Genomic DNA, 25269 nt, shown 5'->3' with positions numbered 1-25269 from the left:
GCCTTCATTGACCGGGACACAGATTAAAAATTGGCAAGTCATGTTACAGCTTTATTGAACCTTAGAGAGGCCGCACTTGGCATATAGTGTTCAATTCTGGTCATCACACTACCAGAAGGATGTGGAGGCTTTGGAGAGGGTTACAGAAAAGATTTACCAGGACGTTGCCTGGTATGGAGGGCATTAGCTATGAGGAGACGTTGGAGAAACTTGGTTTGTTCTCACTGGAACAGAGGTTGAGGGGGCGACCTGATAGAAGTCTACAAGATTATGAGTGGCATGGACAAAGTGGATAGACAGAAGCTTTTTTCCCCAAGGTGGAAGAGTCAATTACTAGGGGGCACAGGTTTAAGGTGCGAGGGGCAAGGTTTAAAAATCAGTTTTTGTTTAGACAGAGGGTGGTGGATGCCTGGAACTCGTTGCCAAGGGAGGTAATGGAGACAGAAACAATAGTGAGTTTTAAGGGGCGTCTTGACAAATACATGAATAGGATGGGAATAGAGGGATATGGTCCCCGGAAGGGTAGGAGGTTTTAGTTCAGACAGGGGCAGCATGGTCGATGCAGGCTTGGAGGGCCAAAGGGCCTGTTCCTGTGCTGTAATTTTCTTTGTTCTTTACAATATAAATCATGATAATGTGTGCTGCAGTCAGTCAACAGTAACAACTTTCATGCATACCTGCAAGTTTTTAGAAACACCAGAATTTTATTGGAGTATAGAGAAATGAGCCCAGGTATTTTGATTATAGGAATCGTACATCAAGGCGAAAGGAGGCTGGTATTCAATCAGCATTTCTGTACACTACAGAAGGCTTAACCAGAATGATGGTGCGGTAGCACAAATCAGGTCCTTTCTGAATGAGTTGTGAACTTTTTATTCAACCGTGGGACATGTGTCACAGGCTGGCCAGCATTTATTGCCCATCCCTGGCACAGTGACAAGCACTGTTGCCTCACAGCACCAGGGACCTGCATTCCATTCCCAGCTTGGGTCACTGTCTGTGTGGAGTCTGCATGGGTTTCGCCCAGGTGCTCCGGTTTCCTCCCAGTCTGAAAGACACGCTGGTTAGGTGGACTGACTGTGCTAAATTCACCCTCAGTGTACCTGAACAGATGACTAGGGGATTTTTCACAGTAACTTTAGTGTTAATGTCAGCCTACTTGTGATACTAATAAATGAACTTTAATCACTGTTGCCCTTAAGGTGGTGGTGAGCTGCCTTCTTGAACTGCTGCAGTCCATGTGCTGTGGGTTGGCCCACAATGCTGTGCATCCTTTGGCAGGGAAGAACAGTGAACAAAGTCTTAAACTAAGAGGCACCATCATGAAAGAACCAACAATGGACTGCTGTTGGAAAGTTTTCCCCTGGAAATCCTATTGACATGAAAATCTTCAACAACAGTGGCTTCCTCCACAGAGCACATCCTAGGAATCTACTTCCTGAAGAGGAGGGCAGCCAAGAAACAAAAGATGGATGGGTGCTTGGATACATTAAAACTCCCAAGAGATCCATTTCTGGTTACTTTCTATAAATAGGCTTCAGTATTACAGGGCATGTTTAGATTAAGCAGATTTGACCAGCATGTGCCCAAAGCATCACTCAAAAATAAAGCACCTGCTTAAAGTATTTTTTCCATTCCAATCCTATTCCTTTTTACTTTCCCTGAACGTTATGTTGCAGGCATGCATGCATTTAGTGACACCACATGGACCACTTAAGCACAGCATTACAACAAGAACCAGCACCACCCAAATAGGAACAAAAAAAACGATGCAGGCTACTCAGACAAGCTGCACTTATAGGATGCCAGTCTTGGGGCAGGATCTTCAGGCCACATTCATCGTGAAACCAAAAAATATGCCCGAGATCAGATTCCTGTGGCAAGCGGAATGGGAAAATTAGCCCCCGGCCTTCGAGTTACTCTAAGAACATCTTCAACTCGTCAATCAGATTTAGACTTGCTAACGCATTAGCCTGCTATTAATCCACAATGACGTGCACATGCCACCTGAAGCAAATTGCGGTGAGCTTAGTTTGCAGGGGTCTTGCACTGATCAAGCTGTTTTGTACATGTTTGTGTTTCTGCTCCAGTCTCTCTGGGTCTCAATTGACAATTAAGAGGAAACATAGGCACAAACGCAATCAAACAACAAAACACAAGGGATTTACTACACAAAGAGTTTACACTGAAACCCAGATGGTCTTTAATATTGAACAGTCGAGGCGGGGCAGTGTACAAAAGCCTTTCGTCTTAAAGGCTTTGGCTGGAAGCCAGCTAGCGTGCAGGAGTAGAAGTCTCTACTGACAGCTCCAACAATGTGAAAAGGCAAGTCACGTGAGTAGTTTATTGCACAATGGTTAAATCGAGCATGCTGCAATGCCAGCTGATGAGACATTTACTGGAATGTGGGTGATACTGACAAGGCAGTCATCATTCCCACCTATAGGTGCTTTGGTGACAGCTACATAGTGGGGCTTTGAGTCACATGCTATCTGTAGTCAGTACAGCCTGAGATATCCTGCCCCTGAAGGACATTAGTGACCTAGTTGAGTTTTTAATTAAAAAAAATCTAGCATTCCTGGTGCGATTTGAACTCAATATCTAGGATATGAGAGAAAATAAAAAATATATAGTAGAGTGGAAAAGATACTTTAAGCAGCTGTTGTTTAGAATAAATCTCCTCCTCCCCCTTTAACATGTTTTTAAGCAACACTTCCGTTTTTGAACCAAATGGGTTAGACTTGACCCCATTTGTTGAATCAGTATCGTAACCACTAGGTTAATAGACTCCTTTTATAAAAGGCACAATAGCATCATATGACCAGTACAGTAGCACAGTGGTTAGCACTGCTGCCTCAGCATCATGCACCCAGGTTTGATTCTGGCCTTGAGTGACTATGTTGAATCTGCACATTCTCCCCGTGTCTACATGGGTTTCCTCCCACAGTCCCAAAGATGTACAGGTTAGGTTGATTGGTCACGCTAAATTGTCCTTTAATATCATGGGGATAAGCAGGGTAAACATGTGGGGTTACGGGAATGGGGCCTGGGTGGGATTGTGGTTGGTGCAGATTCAATGGGCTGAATGGCCTCCTCTGCACTGTAGGGATTCTATGGCAATGGATGGTAGCTAAAGTTGCCTACAAGGCAAAAGCAAATTTAAATCCTGCTATAATTAACAAAAGAGTGCTTAGTTTAAGTATACCACAGGTTAAATTTCTTTGTTTGAACGTATAGTGACCTACACTGCGATAAATTTTCCGTTCCTCAGTCTCACTGCAAGTGGCAATAAAAGATCAAAAAGTCAACAGAAACGTTAATAGTCTGAAAAGGAAGTCTACTTTGAACCAAAATAAACCAATTTCTGTGCTTCAACTCTTCAAACAAGTGAATTCTGGATTGAAGTTTATGGCTTCAGAAAGTTGAGAGGACAGAGACCCTGTAAACTTACCCTCACTTCAGCTTCTCTCGGCTTCTCATTGAGGTCGCACTTGGATCCATTCACATAAGTCTGACTGTGATATCTTTTCAATTTGTGCTGCTTTGAAGCCTGCAAATAAAGGTGATTCATGTAACTCGTGCTTCCAAAAGTGCACATTAAAAACGTATTAAATTCTCCAAGTACAAATATTCAAGTGCGTGGTTACATTGGCAATAAAAATCAGGATGACAATAGAAGCAACTGTGTTGTTTAGAATTAATCTCCTCCTCCCCCCTTTAACATGTACACTTTAATGAGCACCAGCAGTTCTCCATGACCTGATCAAATGATAATTTCTCACATGCAAACTCACGAGTCTCAACAAGTTATGCAAGAATGGGAGCAGAGTATAGTCAAGTCTAATGCAGTCCTCATCAAACATCCTCAGTTCTGGCAGCCGAACTGAATAATTTTCACCTGCACCACCCACCACCCCACCCCCCGCCCCATTCAAAATGCCATCCCTCCTGACAGACATCAGGCAATTCAAATATAGACTGTAACTGGGGCTTTCCATCTGTATGGTTCAACTAGTAGTTAGTTTAGCTAGTGAACCAACACAGCTGTTACACAGAATGAAACATAGAACCCCTACAGTGCAGGGGAGAAGGCCATTCAGCCCATCAAGTCTGCACCAACCAGGTTTACCCAACATGCCCGCAGTGGTTAGCACTGCTGCTTCACAGCACCCAAGACCTGGGTTCGACTCCCAGGTTGGGTCACCGTCTGTTCAGAATCTCCCCGTGTCTGCGTGGGTTTCCTCCCACTGTCCGACAGACGTGCTGGTTAGGTGCACTGGCCATGCTAAACTCTTTAAGTGTACCCAAACAGGAGTGTGGCAATTCGGGGATTTTCACAGTAACTTCTTTGCAGTGTTAATGTTAGCCCACTTGCAAAACTAATAAATAAGCTTTAAAAAGAAAGCATTAACTCACTGATCCTACTAACTTTAACTTGGGACAAAGGACAATTTAGAATGGCCAATCCACAACCTGCACATCTCTGGACTGTGGGAGGAAACTCACAGACACAGGGAGAACGTGCAATCTCCACACAGTGATCCAAGCCAGAAATTGAACCCAGGTTCTTGGGGCTGAGGCAGCAGCGCTAACCACTGTGCCACTCAAAAAAATTTGGCACAATAATGCAGCTATTCCAAGGATGGAGGTTTCATAGCTGCTTTTTCACACTTAAAAGAAAGATGCAGGCTGGAAACCAGAAGTAAAATATCAAAGGTTTCAGGCATATACATTCTTACAGCTTTTACAATCTGGATGTCAAACATCCTGCATTTTCTTTTTAAGAACTGCATTTCAAAAGTTGGCTGATTTCATTGCCTATTTCTGAACTAAAAGTACCTATCGGCTATCGACAGAAGTTAACTCTCAGTGAAAGTAGGCGAGCTTAGAAAATAATATTGAACAGGTCAGACAGAATCTGTGAAGAGGGAAACAGTTAGTGCGTCAGACCGATGATTGTTCAATAATATTGTAAAGACTAGTGACCAGAAACATTAACTACTTCCCTTGCCCATAGATGCCAGCTGCCTAGCTGAGTACTGCCAGCGTTTTCGTCCAAATTTCAGATTTTCCAGCATCTTTTGTTTTTTATTCACTTGTGGGACTTGGGCATCACTGCCTGGCCAACATTATTGCCCATACTTAGTTGCCTGATGGCAGTTGACAGTAAACCACATTGCTGTAGCTCTGGAGTCACATGTAGGCCAGACCAGGTAAGGACAGCAGATTTCTTTCCCTAAAGGGCATTAGTGAACCAGATGGGTTTTTCTGACAACGGTTCCATGGTCATCAGTAGATTCTTAATGAACCCGAGTCCCCAGAGCATTAGCTGAGTTTCTGGATTAATAGTCTAGCAATAATACCATTAGACCATCGCCTCCTCTAAAAGTGGGGCATTCAGTTTTAAGAAATAAAAGTTTCTGTTGAACATTCACTCTCCACAAAAAGTTAAAAGTTGCTCAGGAAATAAATGCTGCAAATTGCACTTCCCTGTGATCTTACCTTGCTATCCTGTGGGCTTGCAGTATTCCAAAGAGCAACAAAAAAAATGCATACCTTCTACTTAGAGGCAAGGAGATCAGAGATAGATATTTGCGCACGAGTCACTATTGCAGTGATGGTGAACCATTACGGAAAATAAAATAAGTTGCATTTATATTGCGCCATTCAGGACCTCAGAATGCCTTATAGCCAATGAAGTACTTTTGAAGTGCAGTCATTATTGTAAAGAAATGCAGCAGCCAATTTGCGCACAGCAAGGTTCTATAAACAGCAATAAGAAACAACCAGATAATGCGCTGGTTGAGCGATAAACATTGGTCAGGCCCACAGGGGCATTTTTCCCTGTTCTTCTTTTGATTAGCATCATGAGATCTTTTACAGCCACAGAAGGAGGCAGGCAGGGTTTTAGGTTTAACACCCAGCTCATCCAACAGTGCAGCACTCCCACAATACTGCACTCAAATGTCAACCTGGATTGTGCGTTCAAGTCTCCAGAGTGGGACCTGAACCCACAACGATCTGACTTGGGCAAAGGAGCTACCACTGAGTCACAGCTGACACAGACCATTAAATGTCAAGATCCATTCAGAGCTTGGAAATTCAACTTGACTAAAGACAAAATAGTCACTCAACCTACACAAGGTGAACCAGCCAAAGCAAACTGGTTATGTAAGGTGACATGGTGGCAAGTGGTTGGCACTGCTGCCTTACAGCACCAGGTACCCGAGTTCAATTCCAGCTTGGGTCACTGTTTGTGTGGTGTCTGCGCATTCTCCAGGTGCTTTAATTTCCTCTCATAGTCCAAAGATGTATAGGTTAGGGGGATTGGCCATGCTGAATTGCACCTTAATATCAGGGAGTTAGTAGGGTTAAGTGCTTATGGGGATAGGGCCTGGATGAGATTGTGGTTGGTGCAGACTCGATGGGCCAAATGGCCTCCTTCTGCACTGTCAGGATTCTGTGATATAAATTCTGAGTGCACGAGCAGCATTTACTTAGAGCAATCAGCTTTTGTGACCTACAACAGAATGACACCAGACCAGCCTACCTAGGATTGGAATTCATCCTTACCTTTGCAGTTTCATTGTTCCAGTCAAATTCAGATTCATAAAACCCAAGATACATCACATCTCCTTTAACTTCAGAATCTGAGCACAACAAAAAAATTAAAGCTAAAATGCAAACTCTGTCGTGGTAAGTGGAGTTAAAAATGTTGAGAACTATGTGCAGCGGTAGACAAACACTGCATTTATATTATAGAGCTGGCATTGTATGCAACTTTGTTCTGTCAGCAAGCGCTTAAATAGCACATCAGCCCAGGGTGACTTCTCCAGCACAGAGACCACCTTCCAGAGGTAGCTCCTTTCTACATCATTCATTTGCTTTGTTTCTCGTCACCATTTTGCTCTGGACTCCAAGCACTCAACTCACCTATTAAGAGATCTGCTTTGTGGTTTTTTTTTTAAAAAACATTCCTGGCCGGTACAAACCTTTCTCCCAACTTTAGGGGCGCTTTTAGGCCAGGACCAATCGCAAACGTGGCCTGAACAACACTGCACGTGCAGTGATTTGTCAGTAAACTGCATGCCAGCAGCCTTGAACGCAGAAGCTTTCATAACATGAAACGCAAATGTATTTGACCATTTACTTGGAACACAAGTGCACATGGCAGCATCAGGTGTATATACAGGCACATATTAGGAGAAGCAAAGTGTTGGCAATCGCACCTTTATCACAATTATTTCCTGCATTATAGAATAGAAAAGCTTCTAGTGCAAACATCTTCACTGGATTAGGGCAACACTGAGCAGACGGCGGGGACAGCTTGCATACCCAACTTCTCGATTGCAGATGTTGCGTACTTGGTGTAGGGGAGGGAAGAATGGAGTGGCAAAATACCCTTTTCTTTGGAGAGGCAATGTGGCAAAAATCTGGTATGTAGTCAAACCAAATTAGGAGGAACTTTGTAACTGTACAAAGGTATTTTGAATCTCATTGCTGTTGCCAGCATATACACTATTCCTCACAGTGTGCATAATACTTGAGATTTGGGTCAGTTTTGACTTTGTAGTTATTTCTTTATGGCCAGCTCCAGCGCCTAAGAGTGCTACGACAGATTCCTGTTTAATTCAGTAAAGGGTCACACACTCAGCCAACTAAAAGCTGGGGGGGAATAATGCCAACTTAAATACTGGAATGGGATTGGCTCAGTGTACATTTTGGCAGAACCAACGGGATGAACGAGTACACTATCAAGGGCAGAAGTCTGAGTAGTGTTGAAGAGCAGAAGGATCTAGGGGTCCGGGTCCACAGGACTCTTAAATCGGCCTTGCAGGTGGAGGAGGTGGTCAAGAAGGCGTATGGTGTACTGGCCTTCATTAATCGAGGGATTGAGTTTAGGAGTCGGGAGGTAATGCTGCAACTTTATAAGACCCTTGTCAGGCCTCATTTAGAGTATTGTGCGCAGTTCTGGTCGCCTCACTATAGGAAAGATGTAGAAGCTATTGAGAGGCTACAGAGGAGATTTACAAGGATGTTGCCTGGACTGGGAGGCATGCCTTATGAAGTTAGGTTGAGGGAGCTGGGACTCTTTTCCCTGGAGAGACGAAGGTTGAGAGGCGACCTGATAGAAGTTTACAAAATGTTGAGAGGAATAGATAGGGTGGATTCTCAGAGGCTATTTCCCAGGGCTGAAATGGTTGCTACGAGAGGACACAGATTTAAGGTGCAAGGAGGGAAGTTCAGAAGTGATGTTAGGGGTAAGTTTTTCACTCAGAGGGTGGTGAGTGAATGGAATCGGCTGCCGTCAGTGGTGGTGGAGGCGAACTCGCTGGGGTCTTTTGAAAGACTTCTGGATGAGTATATGGGGTTTAATGAGATTGAGGGTTATAGATAGGTCTGTAGGTTGGTAGGTGTTGATGTGATCGGCGCAACTCGTGGGCCGAAGGGCCTGTTTGTGCTGTAGTGTTCTATGTTCTATGATTAACTGCATTTATTTTAAAAAATCCTCCAAGATAAAAGTCTCAGCATCTATTCTCTGGGGTATAAAAAGGAGTCTGGCACCTCGGGGAGTTGGTTTGAAAATCTCAGAAACCCATCTCCTGAAAAGATGGGGGTGAGAAAGAATTGGTCCATAAAGCCATCTGGATTTACATAGACTCACAACTAAGAAGATGCAGGAGAGCGAGTGAAAAGGTGAGAGCCAACCTAATCTACAGAAAAGATAAAAATCCAAAAATAAAACTTTCATTAACACAAGCAGCTGTATTTACCTTCTGTATGGTACTGTTTGATATGCTGGCCATAGCAAAACTCATACGTCCACCAATCTTTGGTCTGTAAGGAAAGAACAAAGAAAAGCAAGCTCCAATGAAACACAGACTGAACAACAAACAGCAAGTTAACCAAATCAGGCACCCTGAAAATCTGACTTACAGCAACTTAAACAGGACAAAGGGATCTAATACTTCTTACTGCAGAAAGACTTCTATTTTTGCTTCAGGTGAGCTGTTCCCTTTCCTTACTACTTCTACATTTAAAAGATTACAGGGCAGGGGTAAGAATTGACACTTTATGGTGTAGTTTATTACCCAGCCACAACTTGTTTGCAGATGCCAATGTACTGTGCTTCTTTCTCAACTTCTACTCTACATGCAATGCCGCCAGGGGCATTTTTAAGCAACATTCCTAAATCGAAAGGCTGATATCGAAACATACTGGTTCCATATTAATGAAACAAACTCTCCTCTTCCAAAAAAAGAGGCAACATTGAGATGGGATCTTGGCTTTGATTCCTGCCATTTGCCTCTCTACAGTGCTTCACAATATTATATATTTTAAATGCAGTATTTGAAACTTTATGCAAAAAAAAAGCAGACTACAGCCCACCAGGGTTACGGAGGGGTGATTGTACTAATTACTTGGAAGCATGTTGCATTAACCTTGAGGGACACTGCCAGAATTGCAGGCCCTACAACTCTGCTGGCAAACCTCAACCATGTACCTGTGGCAGTCAGCCCAACAGATAGCAAGAATCTCATGTTTAACTCCTGACCAATTCAGAGCAAGTCTATAATTGGTCAAAATTTCAACAGGAAAATCCTTCAGCAAAAGGAAGAAAAATAAAGCAGACTTCTACTCCTGATCGCTACTGTAAGATAAAGCACATGTAAACATTGGGTAATGTTCTGTGACGTTCCTCAAACCTGCATGAAAAATGGCTTACAGGATGAGCTACCAGAGGGCTTCCTGTCACAGAACAATAGTCACATTAACACTGCAATGAAGTTACTGTGAAATTCCCCGAGTCACCACACTCTGGCGCCTGTTCAGGTACACTGAGGGAGAATTTGGCACGGCCAATGCACATCTTTGGACACAGAGGAAACCAGAGCACCCAGAGGAAACACACGCAGACTCGGGGAGAACATGCAAATGATGGACCAAGCTGGGAATCAAACCGAGTCCCTGGCGCTGAGGCAGCAGTGCTGACCACTGTGCCCCACACACACCCCCCCACACCCCTGTGTGAAGAAAATTGGAGAGAGGATTTAAGTGGGGGAGAAGGCAGTTTACAAACCTCGATTAAAAGTACTGATAGGTATTATGACATTATAGTATGGCGCACACATCGCTTTGCAATTCAATTTTTTTGGAAAAACACAAGCAAAACCCAGGGAAATGTTTGACAACATAGATTTAAAAAACACAATACACGTTGCTTCGTTCCTCCAAAAGAACACCTCACCTTTACAAGACATGGAGCTGCCTGCATTGGCTTCAACAGCTCAGAGATCTCTAACCCAGAGTAGGCTTGAGATTCATCTTCTGATTCCTGCTGAAATTTCATGGCTTGAACTGGCAGCCTGCACTCATACATCTGCTTATATTTGGAAGAAACCATGACAACATCATCTGACTTAGTCTGCAAAGAGAGAAAACACTCAATTAGACAGCCGTCACAACCTGAGGTTGTACCAGTAACAGAGTAGCCTTATACCAGAGGTAATCAAGCAGCTCTTTCATCCCAGGCCAGGAATCTAATCCAGCTCAGACAAATTGACCAAAGAATCCCTTCTAATAATCCAAGACCTGACATGAAAAACTCTTGAGCAGCAGCAGTTTAGTGGGTACACTTCTATGCCACAAAACCAGCCATCAAATTCTAGCTGCAGACCAGATGACTGGTTTGGGAAATAGAAATATCACCCTGAAACATTAAGGGTTAACACATTCATTTCAACTAATAGGTTGAGAAGTTAACTCATAGGATATGTAATTTGATTAATTTTAATCTGAAAGACAAGTTTATTTATTATTGTCACAAGTAGGCTTACATTAACAGTTACTGAAAATCCCCTAGTCGCCACACTCCTGTTCAGGTACACTGAGGGAGAATTTAGCACGGCGAATCCACCCTAACCAGCACGTCTTTGGACTGTGGGAAGAAACTGGAGCACCCGGAGGAAACCCACACAGACACAGGGAGAACGTGCAGACTCCACAGATAGTGACCCAAGCTGGGAACTGAACGCGGGTCTTTGGAGCTGTGAGGCAGCAGCGCTAACTGCTGTGCCATCACTCCTGAAGGGTTGCCCTGGTCGGTTGCTGTAACCCCAGCTTTATCGTTTATACAGTTTAAATTCTACATACTACCTTGTATATAATGTGAAGCAATAACAGAAGGTACTTCAGGTGTCAAGTGGACATGATGTACATAATCATGGAATCCCTCCAGTGCAGAATGAGGCCATTTGGCTCATTGAGTCTGCACTGACCACAATCCCAACCAGGCCCTATTCATACAAAGATGCATTTAAATTCTCAAATACTTGGGTGTTGTGTGCTCTCTTCTCAGATGTGAGAAATTTTGCAAATTTATAATCCAAAGTCAACTGGTTCTGTACATATAGTCGCAGATTCCTCTTAAATCTTCCCACAATATTTAAATTAATAAAATGAAAAAACTTAAACATCTTTGCAGACCAAATATGATGCCACTTGCCAAAAGTATTAGGATTTTACTGAATCTCAGTTCCATAGGTTCCAGTTGCCATCCACTACTTCAGCAAAATACTCATTTTAGATAGTGCTATACTGGAACTATTTAACTGCAGGGCACCTCACCAAATTCTTCGCCAATGTTCAGACAGACATGGGCAGTAAAACAAACTTCCAGATAGTGATGAGGAGTGGGGACACTGCAGACAGCAAGGACAATTATATCATGCACTCATCACTACCTTGACAGAATTGAGCCAATTCACAGAATCCTACAGTGCAGGAGGCCATTCGGCCCATCAAGTCTGCACCAATCACAATCCCATAACACCAAAATGCATTTACCCTAACTAGTCCAACTGACACTAAGGGGCAATTTAGCATGGCTAACCCACTTAACCTATACATCTTTGGACACAAATGCACTTTGAGGTCTCCAGACAATCCGTCCATTCAATGAAACACGATGCAGCAGTCAGCCCAGATTGTGTGTTCATGTCTCAGATGTGGAACTTGAACCCATAATCTCAAAGACAAGTGCGTCACCAACAGATGACAAGACACACTTCCTAAATACTGCAATTTCCAATCTTCTGAGATTTCTGACAGGCAAGGAAGAAATCAGAGCATGTCAAATTTCACCAGTAATGCACATGGAGCTAGTTCATTAGTAATTCCTGGAAACCTTTCCTATTCACACAGGAACTGACACAGCACCAGCCCTCAAGTACAAAAGATAGAACTGGTGCTTCCAAAATGTTTTGTCCAGTACACACTGTCCCTGCTTGGTAGGCAGCACAGAGATCATTAACCTATAGACAAGACCCAATAGAGTTCAAGGAATGGAGAGCCCAATCATTCCTTGACCAAAAACAGAAGAAACAGTTCTTTATGCTCCAAGATGAACAAACTGGAGGGATGACGTTTTAACCATGGGATCTCAGAATGCAATTTTGCTGGGCAAGAATGGAAAGTTAATCAGGATATCCGCAACAATGACTCTTAACACTTTGCCATTAGCCACTTCATTAGTTAAAGTGTCAAAATTCAATGCTGCAGACGAGAGATTTTTTTTTAGTTAAAATGGCTGAGCAGCCCAAGCAAGGAACAATGAGGTCCTTCCCGTGCTGAACCTCTTGACGGGGTGTCAAAAAACACATTGTTTGGTCGGATGCCTGCAGAAACTGCACAACACGTAGATCAGCAAATTGCAGCAGCACAAAACATACACATGAAGGCATGTTGTAATTAAAGATTTACGCAAAGACAAAACAGCATGGTGGCAAGATACCAACGTGATTCAAGTGACATTCCACATGCCATGGCTGCTGCAAGATTAGAATCGCAACAATTGACGTTTTATAAATAGAAAACAGTCTGAAAGCAAAATAGGACATCATTCCGTGTGCACTTGGTATGGCTCCAGGTAAATCAGGAACTTGATATTATGACTGCGAGAATTAGATACCCATTAACTCTCTTATTTACATTTGATTCTGCAACGTGCGAGCTAAATGCAGAACATAACAAGTCATTTCAGATCAAACAAAGAAAACACTGCATCCATTTGTTTAGACCACTGGCTTCCAGTGGTTAATTGTAAATTTGACCTTCTCAGATTCGACAGTCATTATTTTGAATCAATACCCTGCAGCATGTTAATTTGCAATGCTTTCCCCCTCCAGAGCCCAGCTTTATACTAGTCCATATCAACATGTCAGAGTTCACCACAGCACAACAAATCATTAATGGCGTAGCTGCAATGTACGTTGAGCATCAGTGTCATTACTCTGTTTGCCCTATTGCTGTAAAGGTTGCCAGTTTCACAGAAATCCCAAGTACAGTACAAGCAACAAGGCAAATTTGGATGCTTTTGGAACTGCCCTCAACGATTTCCAATAATACTGGAAGCCAATTCATAGTGCATGTTGATGGAATGCACGCATGACAACCCACATGCATGGCATAAATTGGGACTTTTTTAAAATCAATTAAGCTGCCTTGTTTAATTGTGACAATTTTGGAGTTCTATTCTCCCCAAGCATGCGTCAAATTTCAGAGTCTTGACTCTTTTTCTCCCAGCAACATGGCTGAATAGCTCAATGCTGCAATGTTTGCTACACCACTCTGGAAAAGATGTTTACATTCATACAGCATCTTTCACAAGCTCTGGTCATCCCAAATGGCTGATCCGCCATTCTGCAATTACCACTCGAGTATGTCAAGCTCCAACTATAATCACAGGTTAAACGCTCTGACATCTGAATTTGATAAATCTAGTACACAGTGGGGAGGAACAAAATATGAACTGGCATTGTCAAAAACATAGTCACAAATGCCCAATAGTAAAGGAAAGCTGCCAGCCCCACCCTTTCTGACCTATGACTATATACCATACCAGTAACTTACCAGACCACTGCAGAGGTTAAGAACGTACGAACATTAAATGCAGCCTTGCCAGCAGCACCCACATCCAGAGTTTAACACCCACCAAAACCCCTTAGGCAAATAATGCCCTGAACACATGGCACTTCTCAGTAAAAACTTGATTATAAGGCAGTCAATACCACAAGTGCAAAGGGCTTGGGGTGGCACAGTGGTTAGCACTGCTGCCTCACAGCACCAAGGACCCGGGTTTGTTTCCCGACTTGGGTCACTGTCTGTGTGGAGTTTGCACATTCTCCCTGTGTCTGCGTGGGTTTCCTCCAGGTGCTCCAGTTTCCTCCAATGATGTTCGGGTTAGGTGGATTGACCATACTAAATTGCCCCTTAGTGCAACCCTAGCTAGGATAAATGCATGGGGTTATGGCCCGAGTGGGATTGTGGTCAGTGCAGACATGGGCCGAATGGCCTCCTCCTGCACTGATCTAACTGTTAATCAGTGAGTACCAGCAATTTTGAAGGCTTTCAGGCTGTGTATAGTTACAGGACATAGGAACACAGAAGCACATGCAGGAAAGAACAGAGCTTGCACATGGATGGCACCAAAATTGAAGTATGACAACAATCAGGGAAGGGGCTTATATTTAGGAAAAAAGTGACCCAACAGAACGCTTCAAAATGATGGCAAGGTTGTGGAGATGATATTTCCACTTCAGAGAACCCAAAATTAGGGCCATCGATACAATATAGTTACTAATAAATCCATTGGGGAAAGAAGAAATTACTTTACAATGGTGGAACTCACTACGGCAGGAAGCAATTGAGGCCAATAACTTCAAATACGTTTAAACGAATACAAGACATACGTAAATAGAAGGGATTAGGAAGATGTGATGAAAGGTTACAGTGAGGTAGATAAACCAGAGGTGGGATTTCCCAGCCACATTCGCCCCAAAACTGCAAAATTCCACCCAAGGTCAACAGGCCGCCCTCTACAAGTGGAACAGGAAAGTTCACCTCCAAAGGAGGAGACGAAAAGTGTGGAGCATGAACACCAGCAGAGCCTTTTTTAGTGTTGCATATTCCGTGTTATTCTACTGGCATGATGGTAGTGCTGTGGCTCAAGGTGACAATTCATCAATATGCAACAGTACAGTTTCTAAACACAACATGGAATGCCTGATCTCAGCTATGATACTGTGGGAGCTGCCAAGAGGAAGCCTCTCAGAAGGGTAGAATCAGGCACTTGTTAGCTCATATGCAGGGAGATTGCTCACCCACCCTCAAGGCAATTGAGGGAAGTCTGTCTTCATGGTAACAATCTTCAAAACAAGGTGTTCACACAAATTAGAAACCCTTCGGCTACAGGTAAACGTGGCACAAGGGAGCGTGTGACTGCTTCACAGAGTGAATCAGCAGTATTAGCTGTGTCTTGTAAGTTCTGGCACAATACAATAGGAGCAAAACAGCAGGGACTGCACAAATCATGGAGTCAGACTCATTATGGCACAGAAGCAGCCATTTTGACTCAAGTCCAATGAGCAATCCAGTCAGTCCCATTCCCCCGCCCTATCCTACAAGTTTATTTCCCCCAAGCACCCATCCAATTTCCTCTTGAAATCATTCATCATGTCTCCCCTGCCACCTCCCTCAGAGGCAGCGAGTTCCAGGTCATTCTCACTGAAATAGTTCCACCTCACATCCTCTCCTGCATCTCTTATCCAGAATCTTGAATCTGTGTCCCCGAGAGGATTTTCATAGTAACTTCATTGCAGTGTTAATGTAAGCCTATTTGTAACACTAACAAAAACTTTAAACACTAATCCTTGTACTTCAGCCAACAGGAACAGTTTTTGTTTGTCCATCTTATCTAAACCGGTCATAACCTTGCAAGCCTCAATCAAATCTCCCCTCAAACTCCTTCGCTTCAAGGGAAACAACTCCAGCTTCTCCAACCCTAACATTGGAGCTAAAATCCCCTCACCCCAGAACTGTTTTGGGAAATCTGCCTCTGCACCTTCGAGGGCCCTCACATCCTTCCTAAAGTGTGGGGACCAGAACTGGACACAATACTCTACTTCTGACCTGACCAGAGGTTTAGGTATTTTTCTCCAAAGAGAAACTACTGGTTATTCATTCCAACTGCTGCATGATAATACTCCACCTGAGTCTTCCCATCCCATCAGCAAACCCTGCTATATCTTTCTCCCTCATAGGTTTATCAAACTTCCCTTTAAAAGCATCTACACTATTCACCTCAACAACTCCCTGTGGGAACAAGGTCCACATTCTAACAACTCACTGCGTAAAGAAGTAGTTTCTTAATCCTTTCATAACCCTAAAGACCTCCATCTGGTCAGCACGGTGATAGTGGTTAGCACTGCTGCCTCACAGCGCCTGGGACCCAGGTTTCATTCTCGGCTTGGGTCACTGTTTGTATGGAGTTTGTACATTCTCTCCGTGTTTGCGTGGGTTTCCTCCAGGTGCTCCGGTTTCCTCCCACAGTCCAAAGATGTGCAGGTTAGGTGGATTGGCCATGCTAAATTGCCCCTTAATGTCAGGGGGACCAACAGGGTAAATATGTGGGGTTACGGGGATTGGACCTGGGTGGAATTGTTCTCAGTGCAAGCTTGATGGGCAAAATGGCCTCTTTCTGCACTACTGATTCTATGATTCCTCTTTTTCAATCTCAATTCCACAGGTACAGTATGGTTGGAAACAACCCACAAACGCAGTCTAAATATACATCTAGAAAGTGCAAAGCCATTAATCCAGTCTGAACGAGTATCTGTTCTATCATTTAGCCAATAGCTGTTGAAATTGCTCACCTCACTAGTATTTATCCAATTAAATCCCTAGAAATACGATTGTGTCACTAATTTTCATGCACAGAATTTTGCACAAATTGAGGGCAGTTAAAGTCAGAGAGCTGAACAGCTGCAAAATTATCTTAACTGTGGTTTTTTTAGTTTGCATAAACTGCTGTGAGGGGTTTAATTTTGGCCCATTGAAAGAGGAAGGGGACTCATTGCGTTGTCCAAGCAGGGATCAGACTGCCTAGCTAAGGTGACAAAGAGCCAAGTAATCAGTCAATCATGCTGGCTAAGAAACTGAAATTCAAAACTAACTGTGTTTTCAAGTATAACTTGCAAGCTATTTGGTTTCATGCATATTTTAGGACATGTTTTGAAATCTCTCCCCAAACAGCAAACTCTGAGAAATTATAGATCTTTTCAGTTTTCTACCCGTCAGTTACTTAGATAATTTGCAGTCCTCATAACGTCGTCGCTTCACCCCCTTTCTTACATCCCAGTTAAGTGCCAAAAATAACACCACAGTAGCACCTACAAATCACAGCACGGCAAGTCACTAATCTCTGGCAAACCACAGTAGGTAGTTACGGAGTGACGGCCAGGCACCGGGTGTGTGGGGAAGGGGCAGGGGTTTAGAAAGCAGAAGTGGGATACCAGATGGCACTTGGCAGGAGCTACTTGCCAAACTGAGTAGCTTGCATCAGGCTGACATTAACAGTGACTTAAACAAGTTTGCACTTGTATATCATCTTACAGTCTCAGGACATCGCAGTGTCTCACAGCCAACAGAAATACCCTTGCAGCGTAGACTGCATCGTAATACAAATGCAGCACTCAATCTGCAGTTTGATTTCGCAAACAGCAATTTATTTGCTTAGTGAATTGTGTTTCGGCAAATATCCAATGTCCAAAAAGAGGGGGGAGCAAATTTGCAGCCCTTTTCTGTGATGCCTACTCTCAGTTTACTGCTTTCTAGTTGTCTGGAGGAATATGGGGAAGATCAAACAGAAAAAGTATACAATAAGCACAAAGAAATAAGCACTACAGATAGCCTCGACAATGTGAGATTTAGATGGATTGGCCATGCGAAATTGCCCCTTAGTGTCAGGGGACTAGCTAGGGTAAATGCATGCGGTTATGGGTATGGGGTCTGGGTGGAATTGTGGTCAGTGTAAACTCGACAGACCAAATGGCCTCCTTCTGCATTGTAGGATTCTATGAAATCCACACTGGCCATCCCCGATTAGTCCATGTCTTTCTATGTGATAGTTAACCCTATTGCTCAGGATTGATTCTACTAATTTGCCCACAATCAATGTTAAACTAACTGTCCTATAATTTCCTTTCATTTTTTTAAACAATGGAACTACGTTTGCATTTCTCCAGTCCTCCGGTACCTCCCAACTAGCTAGTGAGGATTGGAAAATCATCTTTGGAGCATCTGGTCTAAATCAGATGCTTTGAAGGCAGCTCACCACCACCTCTCAAAAGCAATTAGAGATGGACAATAAATGCTGGCCTAGCCAGTGACACCCACATCCCTGAACAAATATAAAAGGCAGGACAACATTATTGCATACATCAATGTCATAAAGGATGACCTTAAAACAGTGACCTTCTCTGAAGTGCTTCTAAAGCAATTTTGTTTAAATAAAGGAGACCAATACTGCACATACTACTTCAGATAGGGTTTCACCAAGGTCCTGCACAGCTGCAGCAAAACATCCTAACTTTGAAATTCCATTCCCCTTGGAATAAACATTCTATTTATCTTCCTAATCAGTTGCTGTACCTGCATTCCAACTCTGGTTCATGTACTAGGACACCCAGACCCATGTCGAGTTCTGCAATCTCTATTTAAATATGTTTTTTTAAAATTCTTGAGGATCCAGCACTGGATCCCCATGGCACGCCACATGTTACACCTTATTAATCTAAAAAAGACCCATTTATCCTTGCTCTCTGCTTCCTGCTAGCTAACTAACTAATTCTTTATTATCTAATATATTATCACTTACACCACTTGCTCTTATTTTGTGCAGTAATCTTTGATGTCATACTTTATCAAATGCTTTACCCAAGTCATTGAAGACTTGTTGTTAAGTCAGGCCATAGATTGCGAAGATACGCAAAATAAATTTGGAGGTAGGCTTTCCTGCCAGAAACCAATGGTTATGCTTGACAATGGGTTGCTGCACGGTTAATGCAATTATCTTGTCAGTTACAATACAATCCATATTGGGTACTACTGTCTTGAGATGGATATTAATAACCATTCCAGAAAGAAAAAATTCTGAAATATATCCAAGGATTGGATTCTGACTGACACACTTCAGCAAGACAAGGGCTTCACTACAATGTATGACAACTTTCCTTTAGCACTAAGAGTGAAGAGATTCCAAATATTGGACACAGAAATATTCAAGGTTCAGACTCAATAGCAATGCTAAAGGAGAGAGGCGAGACATCAGCATTCCAGGTAGCCAGCAAGACTAAATTCCTGTGCCTCCAGGATTCTGTATGTTTTTTTCTGGCGAGTTAAAAGTAGCTGGCAGTGTCTTTCAGGGTTGAATAAAGGGTCCTCAAGGCTGTCAAAACTGGAGCTTTTTCCAAACCAATAATATCTGATGGGATCTGTGAAAATGAGTCATATGGAGTTCAAACTCAATAGCATTTATGAGAAGCACGACAAAACGCAGTCCCCAACCACTCGAGAAATAACGCAAATAATAAAGACAAACAGCTGGCAGAGTGTTAAATTGAACCCAAACGCTTCAAAGTTAACCACTGAAATGTTAGCGTTTTGGAAAAGAGGTCTGGATTTGGACCAGGTGCCCAACTGAAAGTGTAAACATTATTGTACATAGATCCGATACACTTTCTACTGAACGAATGGGGTTTGAGCAGAGGAAGTGGCACTGGAAATTAAGCCCACAGATGTACAGCACAGCTTAGGCACAATTGTGCCAAGTCCTTTTCAAAACCCAATCAACATTTCTCGTCACCTTCTAAGACTAGGGTAGTTTCTCCAACATTTGTTGAGCAAGGACTCAGTTACCTCTAATGTGTAAACCGTGTGCTCATTGGATTGCAGCCAAATGACAGGAATAGATCAAGCGTGGAACTATTCCTTAGTCAAACGTAGTTTGTGGCTTCCCTTGTTTGTTATTGGCACTGGATAAACTACCCATCATCTTAAAGTAACTACCCATTGTCTTAAAGCACTTACAATGCTTCTTTGAAAGCAATCTTTCTTCCATAGCATCTTGATCTGCAATGGATTTCTGTCTGCTATCCTGGCCAATCATAGAATCCCTACAGTGCAGGAGGCCATTTAGCCCATCAAATCTGCACTGATAATCCCACCTCAGCCCTATCCCCATCACCCTACATATTTACCCTGCTAATCCCTCTAACCTATGCATCCCAAACACTAAGGGGCAATTTAGCATGGCTAATCAACTTCATCCACACATCCTTGGACTGAGGGTGGAAACTTGAGCACCCAGAGGAAACCCACACAGACACGAGGAGAACGTGCAAGCTCCACACAGACAGTGACCCAAACTGGGATGAGAACCCGGGTCCACCACCTCACAAAATGCTGGTTATTTACCCAATGGGAGCTTGCAAACTGGCTGCCATGTTTCCCTCATTGCAACAGTAACCAAACTTCAAAAGTATTCAAGGACTAAAGCACTTGAGTTATCCAGAGATAGTGAAAGGTATAATAAATGCTGGTCCACTATCTTGCACACAAACCGACTTTCATCACCCCATACTGGGGCGCCAACCTCAAGGGCTGTTCCCCCATTAGAAAATAGCCAAAATTGTGATTCTAACCATCTGCCAAATTCAGAGATGAAGCTATGAAGCTCACTGTCTCAGATGCACACACACCTGACTTGAGAGGACATCACCTGCTAGTTAAATATATGGGGCAGTTCCAGAAGCTGTCAATATTCGGAGCTCTGCCTGAAGCAGGAATGCATCGAGGGAAATCGGGATTGCCTTGGTTTTCTGTGGCACTGTCACTGTCGAGAGTCACTAATATATGAACTAAAATGCTATATATTTTTAACTCCAAACTTACAAAACTATGAAAGCACGATGTTTCTTCTGCCTGGGAAAAACCACGATCAAGCTCTTTTCTGCAACCTGCACTTAATTCACTTGCATTTCTATTACGTTCATGACAAGGCATCTTAAACAACAACGTGATGACTCTAAACTAACCAAACTTAACAAGCCACTCAGATGTTATAAAATTGTAACAAAGGTTGAAGAATAAAGCTGGATGAACACAGCATCAACCTAGGCTCTGGAAACGAAAGAGGAACACCCTGTGCCATCAACCTTGTAAGTCATCCTTACTAACATCAAGCAAAACACGAGTAATGAAATCTCCTGCTGAAGACTACTGACTGCCCTCCCTCAATCGACAAGTCAGAACCCTTCCACGTTGAACATCATTTGGGAGAAACAGAGGGTGTCAAAGTCAAAGAAGAGTGAAGGCTTTCAAAGCTAATCACCAAGAGACACAAAATGTCATTACTGACAAAGCCCTGAAGGACACATCGGCCAGAGTGAACCTACAGCAGGAGGCTAGAGAACCAAGAGGGAAAAAAAATCAACTAGAACCTTTTCTTCACTGATGTACTGGTCATAGATGCAGATACAATATAGATAGAAGAAAGAAAGGAAAGGTGATGGCCTAGTGGTATATTGCTAGACTATTAATCCAGAAACTCAGCTAATGTTCTGGGGACCTGGATTCGAATCCCACCACAGCAGATGGTGGAATTTGAATTCATTTTTAAAAATCTGGAATTAAAAATCGACTGATGACTGTAAAACCATTACTGACTGTTGGAAAAACCCCTCTGGTTCACTAACATCCTTCAGGAGAGGAAATCTGCTGTCCTTGTGTGACTCCTGAGCCACAGCAACGTGGTTGATTTTCAACTGCCCTCAGGAAACAAGGGACAGGCACGTCCCACGAATTAATAAAAAAACACCGTTCAGTCTGAGATGACAAGTCCTGCCTTCATGCTACAATCTCCATCCATTACGTTCTGCAATGCTATCACTATGCAAAATGGGGCAGACTTATAAGTGGGCATCATTAGGCACTGAGGGCCATCAGCAACAACAGTATTTAGATTCAATATTCAGCCTCAAGGCCCAGCACATCCCTCATTCTACAATCATCAAGCAAGGGGATCAACCTTGGATCAATGGAGGGTATGCCAGGAGCAGCACCAGGCAGATTAAAGATTAAGTCAAAGGCGATGCTCTAAGTTCGGTCTGCGTGAATAGAAGCAGAATAATAATACAGAGAGGTCCAACCAACAAATCAGCACAAACTCTGTAGTCCTGCCACATCCAGTTATGAATTGTATTAGAGCATTTACACCCATCAGCACCGGGTTGATGGATCATCTCGGTCTCCTCCTGAGGTCGCCAGTATCACAGACGTTAGTCTTCAGTCAATTGAAGGCACTCTGGAAAGGCTATGGGCCCTGAAACTATACCAGCAATAGAACTGAAGTCTGGCGCCCCAGAACTCCTGAACCCCTAGCCAAGCTGTTCCAGGACAGCTGCAAAACTGACATCTACCCAATTATGTGGAAAATTGCCCAGGCATGTCCTGTCAACAAAAAGCTTCCAAATTCATATCCTCTACCTACTGAAAGGACAGGACAGCAGATGTATGGGAACATCACCAGCCAAATTCCTCTCCAAGCCCCACACACCATCCTAACTTGGAACTAACAATGCTTTTCCTGTCACTGGGTCAAAATCCAGGAACTCTCCCCTTAACAACACTGTGGCTGGACCTGCACCACAGACTGACTGATGTCCAATAACAATCCTGGAACTCCCTCCCTAACAGCACTGTGGGTGTACCTACACTACACAGCCTGCAGCAGTTCAAGAAGGCAGCTCACCACTAAGAGTAATTAGGGATGGATAACAAATGCTGGCCTTGCCAACAACACTCATCCCATGGAAAAATTTTTTAAAAAAGTATCTTTGTAGCTAGCACAGGGGCAACTCCAGACTTAGTTTTAGGGAATTAATCTGGAAGAGTTTAGTGGAAAAAGATTTTTAATTCAGCTAGTTTTATAATTATGGAAACGAATAAAGAAAACAAAGGAAAGATTCAAGGTGGTGGAGTGGCAAATTTTGCCAAGGATTTGGCAAAAGTAGACTGACAACAGCTACTTGAAGTGTCAGAACAGCAGAGGGCATTCAAAGGAGGTCAAGAGCATTCCAGAGTAAAAGGGTACAACTCGAATCGTTTAGCTAAGCTTTTGACGATACCCTATACGGCCAACTGGTCAGAAAATTAAAGCTTGTGGGATCCAAGGGAAAATGGCAAAAATGTACTTGGTGCAAGAAACAAAGGGAAAATAATTCACAGGGCTCGGTGCCTCAGTACATTTCAGTGATTTGGATTTGAATGTAGGGGGCCATTAGAAATTTGCAGAGAATACAAAATTGGTCAAATGGCTTACAGTAAGGCAGCTGACCGCAGGAAGACAAAAGGCTGGTCAGGCAGCAGTAAAGTGACAGTGATTTCAATCTGGAAAACTGTGAAGCAATGCATTTAGGGAAAGCTAACAAGGCAAGGGAATATACAATATGTGGTTGGATTCTGAAATGTGTTAAGTGTATATGTACACATCCCTGAAGGTAGGTCAAATAGATAAAGATGGTTAAGAAGATTTATTGGATTATTTCCTTTAATGAAAGAGGTCTAGAGTATAAGACGAGAGCGGCTCTGCAAAAACCGTATAGAACACTGTTTAAACCACGGCTGGAATACCACTTCCTGTCCAGATCACCAGATTACAGAACGAACGTAGGAGTGGGCACTGACCAGATTTAAAATCTTAATAAATAAACTTAAACCTTAAAATTTTTTCAAATAGTCACAGAGATATACAGCACAGAAACAGGCCCTTTGCCAAAATTGTCCATGCCGAGCAGGTTTCCTAAACTGAACTAGTCCCATTTGCCTGTGTTGGTCCTTATCTTTTTCCCATCCATATACCTCTCCAAATGTCTTTCAAACATTGTCATTGTACCCACCTCAAAGGATGCCCCTCAGATCCCATTTAAATCTCTCTTCTCTCACCTTGAACCTATGCCTCCTAGTTTTGGGTTCCCCTACCCTGGGGAAAAGGCCTTGGCCACTCAGACTAGTATAAAATGTTTTGGACTATGCAGCTAATGTCAACACTTCAGTCAGATTAAAAGCTGCTGGCAATACAAACTGCCTGCATGACACAAAGTGCGGTATGTAAATACTTAAACTAACAGAACACGCAGGAAAAGGCAGATTTTCTCCACCTTTTCTCAAGGTACATCTGAGGTCACGTACCTACCGATGAAAGAACAGCTTCTTCCCTATCAGACTTCTGAATGGACCCACCACATATTAAGCTGATCTTTCTCTACACCCTATCTGTAACATTATACTCTGCACCCTTTCCTACGTACTCTATGGTTTTGTCTGTATAGTACGTAAGAAACAATACTTTTCACTGTATCCCAATACTTGTGACAATGATAAATCAAATCAAATATTAAGCTGCTCTTTCTCTACATCATATCAGCGATTGTAACGCTGCATTTTGCATCTGCTCTTCTCCTTCTCCCCTAGATTTATTTATTAGTGTCACAAGTAAGCTTACATTAACATTCCAAAGTTACTGTGAAAATCCCCTAGTCGCCACACTCCAGCGCCTCTTCAGGTACACTAAGAGAGAACTTAGCACAGCCAATGCACCCAACCAGCACACGCTTTGATACTGAATCTACAAAAAATGTTTTATCTGTATAATATGTAAGAAACAATACTTCTCACTGTATCCCAATACATGTGACAATAATAAATCAAATATTAAGCTGATCTTTCAGCACCCTATGACTATAACACTGCGTCCTGCACCCTCTCCATTCCTTCTTCCCTAGGTACTCTATGAACGGTATGCTTTGTCTGTATAGTGCAGAAGAAACAATACTTTTTACTGCATCCTAATACTTGTAACAATAATAAAGCAAATCAAAAGTCAGGGCAATCACATCACACAGTGATCATGACAAAGACACCCAGTACGGTGGTTAGTACTGCTAGCTCACAGCGCCTGGGACCCAGGTTCGATTCCTGGCTTGGGTCACTCTGTGTGGAGTCTGCACATTCTTCCCATGTCTGCATGGGTTTCCTCTGGGTGCTCTGGTTTCCCTCCACAGTCTGAATGACACGCTGGTTAGGATGCTATGCTAAATTCTGCCTCTGCATACCTGAACAGGAGTGTGGCAACTAGGGGATTTTCAGAATAACTTCATTGCAGTGTTAATGTAAGCTCACTTGTAACATTAATAAATAAACCGCTGTCATCTGCCCATAATGTGACCATGACAAAGACACCCAATATTTCTGCCACCAGCCCAAAAGTGAAGCTGATGTAATTGGACATAGTGAAGATTAGGTTCAGACTGAAGAAGTCTTCAGAGAGAAGCCTCTGTCCACACAGAGAGCAACAACACCCAGGCAAGAAGC

The 25269-nt window shown here is 43.0% G+C and overlaps 1 protein-coding gene across 3 annotated transcripts in view; it reads right to left on the bottom strand.

Moving 5' to 3' along the window:
* Positions 1–25269, bottom strand: part of os9 (OS9 endoplasmic reticulum lectin) — a 55733-nt gene that overhangs the window by 30265 nt on the left and 199 nt on the right. For all 3 annotated transcript variants that reach the window (XM_080218021.1, XM_080218023.1, XM_080218022.1), the window contains exons 2-5: positions 10250–10426; positions 8775–8838; positions 6574–6650; positions 3452–3550 (exon numbers count right to left, since the gene is read on the bottom strand). In XM_080218021.1, coding sequence (XP_080074147.1) covers positions 3452–3550; positions 6574–6650; positions 8775–8838; positions 10250–10426 — 417 coding nt within the window. The remainder of the gene's footprint in view (positions 1–3451; positions 3551–6573; positions 6651–8774; positions 8839–10249; positions 10427–25269) is intronic.

Source organism: Carcharhinus amblyrhynchos, chromosome X (assembly GCF_965287045.1).
Source record: "Carcharhinus amblyrhynchos chromosome X, sCarAmb.v2.hapA, whole genome shotgun sequence".
In the NCBI taxonomy this organism is placed as follows: domain Eukaryota; kingdom Metazoa; phylum Chordata; class Chondrichthyes; order Carcharhiniformes; family Carcharhinidae; genus Carcharhinus; species Carcharhinus amblyrhynchos.
Note: the sequence above shows the minus strand (reverse complement) of the source record. Positions and strands in the feature narration are given on the sequence as shown.